The sequence below is a fragment of the Olea europaea genome, chromosome 15 (assembly GCF_002742605.1).
Source record: "Olea europaea var. sylvestris chromosome 15, O_europaea_v1, whole genome shotgun sequence".
Lineage (NCBI taxonomy): Eukaryota > Viridiplantae > Streptophyta > Magnoliopsida > Lamiales > Oleaceae > Olea > Olea europaea.
Genome location: NC_036251.1, coordinates 3,697,831 through 3,707,738, shown reverse-complemented (window position 1 = coordinate 3,707,738; position 9,908 = coordinate 3,697,831). Strand labels below are relative to the sequence as shown.

The 9,908-nt window shown below is 32.8% G+C and overlaps 1 protein-coding gene across 1 annotated transcript; it reads right to left on the bottom strand.

Moving 5' to 3' along the window:
* Positions 1–1,606: 1,606 nt before the first annotated feature.
* Positions 1,607–8,194, bottom strand: LOC111409863. The gene is made up of 3 exons (XM_023039944.1): positions 7,995–8,194; positions 7,723–7,871; positions 1,607–2,172 (listed from the first exon to the last, which is right to left on the bottom strand). Exons 1-3 carry the CDS (start codon positions 8,098–8,100, stop codon positions 2,095–2,097), a joined length of 333 nt encoding a protein of 110 aa, XP_022895712.1. The 5' UTR covers positions 8,101–8,194; the 3' UTR covers positions 1,607–2,094.
* Between the last annotated feature and the right edge of the window lie 1,714 nt (positions 8,195–9,908).

Here is a 9,908-nt window from a genome sequence, read left to right as displayed (position 1 = left end):
AAAAGTTATAGATTTACGTGTAATATTATTTTATTGAAAAATGTGTGGTTAAAATTATGTCAAAACACTGTAGAATAATGTATTTTTCTTGAAGAATGGGGCTCAAACAGTCCTCCGATATTTTTTGTGTGTGTATAAGAAGCACCTAGTTTGTCGTAAATGAAACATAATTATTCTTTTAAAAAAAAATAATAAATGTATTTATCACTTTGGATGATTAGACACTTAGGTATGACATGAGAACAAGCAAAAATGTATTCAAAATATCGGGGTAATTAGTACAAAATGTTCATATCTTTCAATGTTATTGTGTAAAACGTCCATACATTTCATTTTTTGACATGTTCGCCCTTATTTTAACGTTTCATTGCAGAAAATGTCATTTTCACATTTTTTATATAAAATGACCAAAATACCCTCCCATTTAAATAAAATAAAATAAAATAAAAATAAAGAATAAACTACAATCTTACTCCTAAATGTTTTAAAAAGTGTAAGTAAATCCAAATAATTATTAAAAGGCTTAATAGTACAAAAGGTCGATACGTTTGGCCTATAGTGTACAAAACGTCCATGCATTTCAAAATTGGTGAAAATAACGTTTTCCGCAATAAAACGTGAAAATATGAATAAAAATGCAAAAACAATTGAAACGTAGGAACGTTATCCATAAGAAGTGTCAAATGTAAAATTATTAAAAATAACAAAAAAAAACTCTCTCTTCTTTTCTTCTCCAAATGGGACTGCCACGTTAGAGGTGAAGAAACTCCGACCAACCACCGTCGAACCTCCATACCGCTGAATCATCTGTTAATATTTCAAAACCATGAAGAGAGGCACCATTGTTAGTATAGTCGATTGATATGTTAGAAATGACATGAGTCTCTCCGAAATAGACGATGTCGCTAATATTTGCATTAGCGAGTTGTGTATTTTGACTTGCAATTTCAAACAAATCTATTGGCATGAAGATTTTAAAGTTGGATGTTATGTGGTATGAAGAGGGAAGTGAAAGCTTTTCGATGGTATGGTGGTCTAGCATTTTGGGTGGGGGTTTGCTGGAATTTTTTGACTTCTAAGATAGTTAACTCATTTGGAGAAGAAGAGAAGGTAGAGAGAGAGAGAGAGAGAGATTTTTATTTTTTTAAGGCTCAATAACAAAAAAAATTTCCTATATTTGACACTTCTTATGAAAAACGTCCATACGTTTCAATTTTTTTGCGTTTTCACCCCTATTTTCACATTTCATTGTGAAAAACGTCATTTTTATGAATTTGAAACGTATGGACCTTCTGCACACTATAGGCCAAAAGTAAGGATGTTCTGTACTACCAAGTCTTTTAATAATTATTTGAACTCACTTGCACTTTTAAAACATTTAGAAGTAAGATTGTAATTTATTCTTAATTTTTTTTTGTTTTATTTAAATGGGATGATATTTTGATCATTTTACATTAGAAAATGGTGAAAATGACGTTTTCTGCAATGAAACGTTGAAATAATGGCGAAAATGCTAAAAAATGAAAGGAATGGACCTTTTGTGCTAATTACCCCAAAATCTTGTCTCTATCTAGTTATGAAAATTCCATTTTTCAAACATTTGAAGAAAAATGAACTTGACTGTCAACATAGGAGTATCTTAAAGATGAATTACAAACAAATACATTATTTACTCTGTAATAACTTAGCCTGTTAATATAAATGTGTTCCCTCTACTTCTACTTTGTAATGTTAGGCACAACATTTTAACATCAATTGGACGATAAAACTATCTTATTCTACTGAAAAAAAAGGGGGAAAGGAAAAAAACAACTACGGAGATAATAAAGGTGAATCTTTCTTTCAAATTCTCAAAAAAAAAAGACATATATATATAAACCTTTGGCTCGAATTGTACCTTGCTCTTCAACCTTAAGAAATGTGCATGTTTTCTGCCTAGTAAACAACTAGCAATCACCAAATGAATGTCCATAGGGAGGCAGAAAAGAGAGAGGCTCGAAGCACATTTAGAACCTGTGATTATGAAGTCTTGTAGACACCGACTACCAACCAGCACAACAGTTAACTCTATCATACTGCCCAAGCAAAGAGTCGTTAAGATTTCACCGGCTCGGCCCTTGGCCTCCAGAGTCCAAGCCTATACTTGTGGGCATACTTCAATATCAACTTCCTCTGCAAAAATAAAATTAATCAATTTTAGAGGTTTCACTGCATGGATTGGTTAATAAAACTTAAAATCACACAATAATGTAATGCCAAACGATTGCATTCGTTTCATAAACGACTACTCAATTTAATCTTTATCCGAGTAGCTTTAGGAAGTAACAGATAATACATTCTACCTCGTGTTATGCTGTCTATATTTTATTGAAACTCCAGTTACATGGCATCCCCCATAACCCAACCAAACCAATCCCACCCTCTAAAGAAAAGAAAGTAAATCATTCAAGTGTATATGTCTAGAATAGTTAATAAGCGACCATTTAGATTAAGGCAAAAGAATGAATGTACTAAATTTGAGGACCATATCAGCAATTTGCTCATTTCGGTAGGGAAACGAGTGATCAGCAAATGGAGCCCCCGTTTGGCCCCCAATTTGACGAAAAATTAATAGGTGAAATAATGGTTTTTTTTTTTTTTTTTTTTTTTTTTTTTTTTTTTCACCCCTTTTTTAAAAAAAAAAAAGGGGTTTGTTTAAAAAAAAAAAAGGGGTTTGTTTAAAAAAAAAAAAGGGGTTTGTTTAAAAAAAAAAAAGGGGTTTGTTTAAAAAAAAAAAAGGGGTTTGTTTAAAAAAAAAAAAGGGGTTTGTTTAAAAAAAAAAAAGGGGTTTGTTTAAAAAAAAAAAAGGGGTTTGTTTAAAAAAAAAAAAGGGGTTTGTTTAAAAAAAAAAAAGGGGTTTGTTTAAAAAAAAAAAAGGGGTTTGTTTAAAAAAAAAAAAGGGGTTTGTTTAAAAAAAAAAAAGGGGTTTGTTTAAAAAAAAAAAAGGGGTTTGTTTAAAAAAAAAAAAGGGGTTTGTTTAAAAAAAAAAAAGGGGTTTGTTTAAAAAAAAAAAAGGGGTTTGTTTAAAAAAAAAAAAGGGGTTTGTTTAAAAAAAAAAAAGGGGTTTGTTTAAAAAAAAAAAAGGGGTTTGTTTAAAAAAAAAAAAGGGGTTTGTTTAAAAAAAAAAAAGGGGTTTGTTTAAAAAAAAAAAAGGGGTTTGTTTAAAAAAAAAAAAGGGGTTTGTTTAAAAAAAAAAAAGGGGTTTGTTTAAAAAAAAAAAAGGGGTTTGTTTAAAAAAAAAAAAGGGGTCTAAAAAAAAAAAAAAATTTTTTTTTTTTTTTTTTTTTTTTTTTTTTTTTTTTTAAATAAGTGGTTGAAAAAAAAAGAAAAATTTTCGGTTTACTTTTAATATTATTTTATGGAATATTGTGTGGTTGAAAATAAGAGAGAGAAAAATGACATGTAATGTAATGAAAATTAATGGGGGCCAAACGGGAGCTGAAAGGATATTTATCTGAACTAATTGCAGTAAACGTGCATTGCTAGTTATTTTTAGATCTTTTTAAGTCCTATAAAAATACTATATTTTAAATAAAATAGTTCAACATATATTAATAAAGTCAAATTAAATTTATCACTAAAGAGAGAACAAGTATTATTATTACCATCAAACAACTTAATGGACCAAAGAGCCATGCATGCCTTGCGAATTACGAAAATAGATATCACTAACTTATAGCACAACTTCTTTATTTAGTGTTACTTCATATACATCACTCACTCTTCAACTCGAACTTGACCTTCCTCCACCACACCTTCAACAAATTTCTCCTCTTCTAAGGTGGCTTCATATGCCAGAGCTAGTGACTTCCTAAAAATAGAAACTTAAAAGAACGCATTTGATACCATTATAGGTGAACATTGGATATGAAGAGAATAATTGATGCCTTGAGTTTGGTCAGTGACTTCTTTTATTGGCTTCTATGAATTGTGGAGCACATAGTTATTTGTAGGTTCTTCAAAACATGAATATAACCTAATTCATATGGAACTAAAAATAGGTAAACTCGGTACTGGAATAGAAGTTAAAACCTCTAATCACTATATTATGCCAGAACAGAAACACAGGGACGCATTGCTCCAATTCTCCATAGCCAAGACGTATTAAAGCTACTCAACCTCTCCAGGGGTAAACAGTAAACTACGTGCAAGACATGCTGCAGGCTGAACAAAGGTTATAGGACCATAAATTTTGAGAAAAGACGTCCACGTTTCTTGTTTCCAAAAACCCCATAGCATTGTTGACAGGGATGAAGCAGAAAACAATCATGACATAACTTGTGCAGGATTCCTCTATTACTTGAGTACCAAGATGAGAGCATATCGCATTGACCTTGTTTGAATACTAAAATGGTAGATTTATGAATTCAGAACGTTACGAGTTTTAGTGCAACCCCCATGTCTAACCCATTTAACAAACTGACATAACTGAAAGCTTATTTACATAAAGCCAAAAATTGATAGAAGAGGCCCAGCAAGACAATCATGAATGGGAGATACTATGAACAAAAGAGGTAATCAACCCATAGCCCTATGAAGAAAATTTTACGTTCTCAATATTCCCTGCATATTCATAAAAGAAGAATATGCCAGTCAACATCTTTCTTGAAAGCTTGCCTAAGCAAATCTGTCAAAATAGTCGGTTAACTCCATATATATTTCAAAAACCAGTTGTCTGTTCTTTCCCTGTATCTTCTAGTGAAGGTTTAGAATTTACTTGTTCATTTACAAAATCTACTAATGCCAATTTGGTTATGATTTTCCAGAAGAAAAACTGTTCAAGACAATTTATAGTACTAAAATTTACGTGGTATAGTCATTTAAAATTGATTCTTTAAATTGTGACAAATAACCTGACGTTCGCCACAAAAGTTTACAGGCTGGTCTTTCACGGCTAAAAAGGAGTGGATACTGAGAAACAGCAGTAGGGTACAAGGTTAAATGGCACATTTTTAACAAAAAGCAAAAAAGGAACTAACACGTGCACGCAAACAGGAGGGAAGAAGGGAAAGGGAGTACCACACACTAGCATATTATGGAAACTTTGATAAAGATGACACATTAATGAGGACATAACTGACACTAACCCAACAAGCTCAAGCCTCTTTATTCAACCTTGTAAAGTAAACAATAATGCCATTTACAACAGAACTTTCTCAAGTTAACAAGTATATGAACATGAAATTCAAAAATCTTCTCTCATTTGAGTTAATAATTCAATACAATCTAGATTTACCAAGTTAACGAAATACCTTGACTTGAAGTATATGGAAGGTTACTTATGATTATGACATGACTATCAAAAGTTGAGTGAGTAAACTAGCACTTGGTAACCAAATTGTAAACAATAAGGTGTTCCACTAAGCACCAACTCAGATACCGAAATTAGAAGTACATCAGATGGGAGCTTGAAATGCTCGGAACAACTACTCTAATCACACAAAAGGATAATAACCAATATATAACATTGTAACTTTATATCTCTTCCTGATCAACTCTGTAAGCACAGAACTTAATGTGCACTAAGCTAAACAATAATTGCAATACCGAATTTCCAAAACATTTTCCCATCTGAAGTAAAAAATCATTAAGGCTTCAATTGTCACATGGCACAATACCTTTTCTCTAACCTAATTAAAAAAGAAAATGGTATGGTGAGTATCTCACACATCTAAGTGCCACACAATTAGTACGTTGCTTCACTTTTCACGTGCCAAATCAATAATACTTCACTTTTCATATGACAATACTTTCTTCTAACCTAAATTGATAATGCAAATGCTGCGGTGAGTTAACAACTCTCAGCATCTAAGTGATGGTACAATGCACGAATGCAATTTTCACAGTAATGAGAACCACCCACATTATTTGTTCATTCCCATAAAGTAAATATAAATCAAATTATGAATATTAGCATATCTAATAATTTACAGAAGTTATACAATTGAAACAAAATAGTAATTGTACTCCTAGACTAATGTGATCATCATCCTGATGTGCCACATAACTGACCCACGGTGGGGTGCTGACACATTATCGGCATGTGAAACAAACCAGAATGATGACTTCACATTGGTATGGGGCATAGAAATCTTCTATCTACACTTCAGTTATTTTTTTTTTTTTTTTTTTTTTTTTTTTTTTTTTTTTTTTTTTTTTTTTTTTTTTTTTTTTTTTTTAGCACCGACAACTCAAGGGACATGCCTCCGAAATAGGAAGAAAAATTATATTTCTTATGAAAACTCTTTCAATTATTCGCTCGAAATTAGAAACTAAGTTAACACTAGGGTGAAATAGGCCACCACCACCCATTTATTGTTGCCAAGATCTGACATTTATTGATTTGCAGATTCCAGCTGAGTTGAGATCATATCCATTAACTGGAATTTGACCGCATAAGTTTTCACCATGCAATGTAAATAGTAAACCAAGAATAAAGAGCTTTTTAGTTCTAATTCCCTTTTTCTTTTTACCCGCACCATGTATTGCACATGTCTAGACAATTAACCACAGACTAGCACAAGACTTGTGATGCTCGAACTCGGGTACGGGTACGGGTACGGGTTTAAGTATTGGACCTTTTATTTTTTAAAATTTAGGATATGGGGACATAGCTAAAAAGAGTGTAAATTTCAGACATCGGTACGTGGGTACATTTTTCAAATTTCAAATTTTATTTAATTTTTTTTATTCATAGATACCATGAAAGATACTTTTAATTTTTTTAAGATTAATTATTTTTTGAATAGTAGCCAAGATTTGGGGCTTCTTTTTATAATAATAGGCCTCCTATCCTGAGCCCAAACAGTACCCAGGGCAACTTGACTCTAATCTTCTATGAAAAGCTATTCTCTCTTATTGGACCTCCACATCTTGAGAGCATTTCATTAACCCAACCCAATTCCTGTATTAAAAACCCTATTTCTCTCTTCCCTCATCTCATTTCATGACTTCTAAGCCGTCTTCTTCCCATCCAACACAGAGAAGCCGAAATGGGTCGTATAATTTCAGCATAGTGTAGGGAAGCAGGATTGTATTCAAGTCCCACACCCATCATCACAAGGATCCTTCCCAATTCCGTTCTCTGACATAGGCAAGCACATGACTCATTTTTTTTCCAGCGGCCCCGTCATGGTCAGCCTTCAAGGTTGTTGTGTCCGGCTGATTTTTGCCATATCCGCCTCATATTCCTTACACGTACTTGTGTCGTGTCGGGTCGAGACAGGTGTTTCGTCTAGAATCGAGAGTCCGTGCATCACAGCTCAAGACTACTGCTTAAAACTATTCCATAACTAAGACCAATATTAATTACACACTAATGATTTCCTAAAGCACCGGTCCGTAGCTTATGTTGAGAACGGGTGATATATCACATCAATTAATTGGTCAACAGTGTGACATGGCACACCGGTGCTTAACATAAGCTAAGCACAGGTACTTAAGAGCTCTGATTACGTACAACCATATCTTAAATATAGCACAATCAATAAAATAAATCAACCCCAATGCCAAGTTTTCGAGGAACAGCACAAATTATTATCCCCCGGAACAACATAAAAATTAGAAGTCATATCCAAAAATTATATAAGACAAATAGTCAGTAAATTTCTTCTTCCTTTTTTTTTGTGTGTGTGTGTGTGTGTGGGGGGGGGGGGGGGGGGGGGATTCCTAAACTATTCTTACCTCTTGGCATTTAAGGCCGATTCTCTTGAGCTTAATGGTGCGGGCCACAAGAAGCTTCTGCAAGTCGCCAAATTCAGACTCCAGCTTTTCCACATGCTGCTCCAATCCTTTCTCCACTCCACTCAAACACTCCGGTATCCCAACCTTCACTGCACCACCAACAAACAAGGAATTTTCGAAAACCCATAATCACCATTTACCACCCTAAAAGGTATCGCCCTAAATATGCATTCACATACATACAAACACAATTTGTGAAACAAACGAATTACCTACGTAAGGATTGGATTTCGATGAAAAGCTTGCCAACCCAGTAACAGAAATAGAAGGGGTTGACAGTAATCTTTTGTTGAAGAATAGAATTTGCCTCCATGCCATATGGGAATCAAGAAATTATAATATGCATAGGGGTGAGGTCGAGTGAGAGCATAACCCTGGGAACAGGCGCAAAGCGTTTTGTGTTTCGTCCCAAGTGAAGCATGTTTCCCTAGAATTTATTCGAAATTTTTTATTTTCTCAATAAGATAACTTAGGACATGTACGAAAATTGATTTTTTTTTTACCGTTAAAGTAAAAGGTTGGTTTTGTCCGTGAGTGAAAAAGTAAAAAATGACGATAAAATTGTGAAATAACAGTAAAAAAAATTAATTTTTCGGGAAAAAAATTAATTTTTCGGACTATTTCTGAGTCCCTTAAGACTTTAGCTATGTTTGTAACCACTTCTCTATTTGAAGATCTCTAAGACTAATTTGTACTGTATTATATATTTATGATATAGTGGCTGTTTGAGAGTCATTTTTATATAAAAATGTATTCTATAATAGTAAATTGATGAAAAATGTGTGGTTGAAAGAAAAAAGAATGCATTTAAAAAAAAATTGGTACCAAACGAAGCCATAATATTCATTTGATTTATTGATCATCTATATTCAACTTTTATTACATAAATTGTATGAGAAATGATACTTGTAAAAGCGAATGTACAGACAATTTTACAGGTGTCGAGTTCACAGAACTTGATTGATTGTTTTAACTATATTTTTTATCCAACATCTAATAAAATATTGCCATGTGGCATTCTATATATCAATCTGTGCATTTCCTCTGTACATGTAACATTGCTCAAATTGTATTGTGATGCTATCAAAAATTGCATCTATTGTTTCCCGAGGTTGATGGCTAAGAGTGACCTTGAGTGAGTTCTTCCAATACCTGAAACAAAGGCTTTGAGGTGTGTTATCATCTTCTCTCCAATGCTTAAGTCCGAGAGAGAATTTAAGTGTGAGGCCATGAATTGGAAATAATGAAAAATGTACTTCAATAATAAGCTTTGATAATGTATTTATAGACGTTGGTGGTAGGGTTATAGGAAGATTCAACCTCTTGTAATTCTTATCCATATCATGCAAGGTGTTTGTGTTATATTCAAAGTGCCCTGTTTGAGTTTGAATTGGATTGTGATAAGTTAATAATGAGGCTAAGGGGGAATTATAATCGAAGTAGGATTAACGTCTTCTAAAACGTAGGGGAGGAATGACATTAAAGGACTTATGGCCTGCCCTCAATGTAGACCCGACATCACTATTAGGGGAAACGGAGAAAGGCAAGGTCGGGACAATAGGTCGAGGTCGGATATAGGTGATTTATGTACCATCATATTGTATCATATATTTTAAATGATGAAAAAATTATGAATTATACATATGGTTTGGGGTCAGAAAGCTACATCTTCATAATAGTGTCAAAATAGGCAGACCAATCCAAGTTAGCTCGTGAAATGTCTAGACTATGAGCCTGCTCAATCTCACCCATATATGCCTTTTTTTCTAACTTTATATATATATATACTAGTTTTCCACCGTGCAATGCACGAATTATGTCATTTTTAGTTAATATTAACGCGTAAAAATATCTATTCATTTCTCTCAATAAATCTACAAATTTAATTAATTGTTTAAAATGATAAATGAAAATGCAATCTTCATATATGACACACACTTTGCATCATCATATATTATTATTAATCGATAATATACATGAGTGTACTTGAGAGTTTAAGTTGAAGACAAAAAAGTTCATATTTGTCCAAAATAATCGATACACATAAGATAAACAAAAAAAGAACTACCGAAACATATATATAATATCTTTTGAACACACATGTTTGATATACGTTTAACTAATTT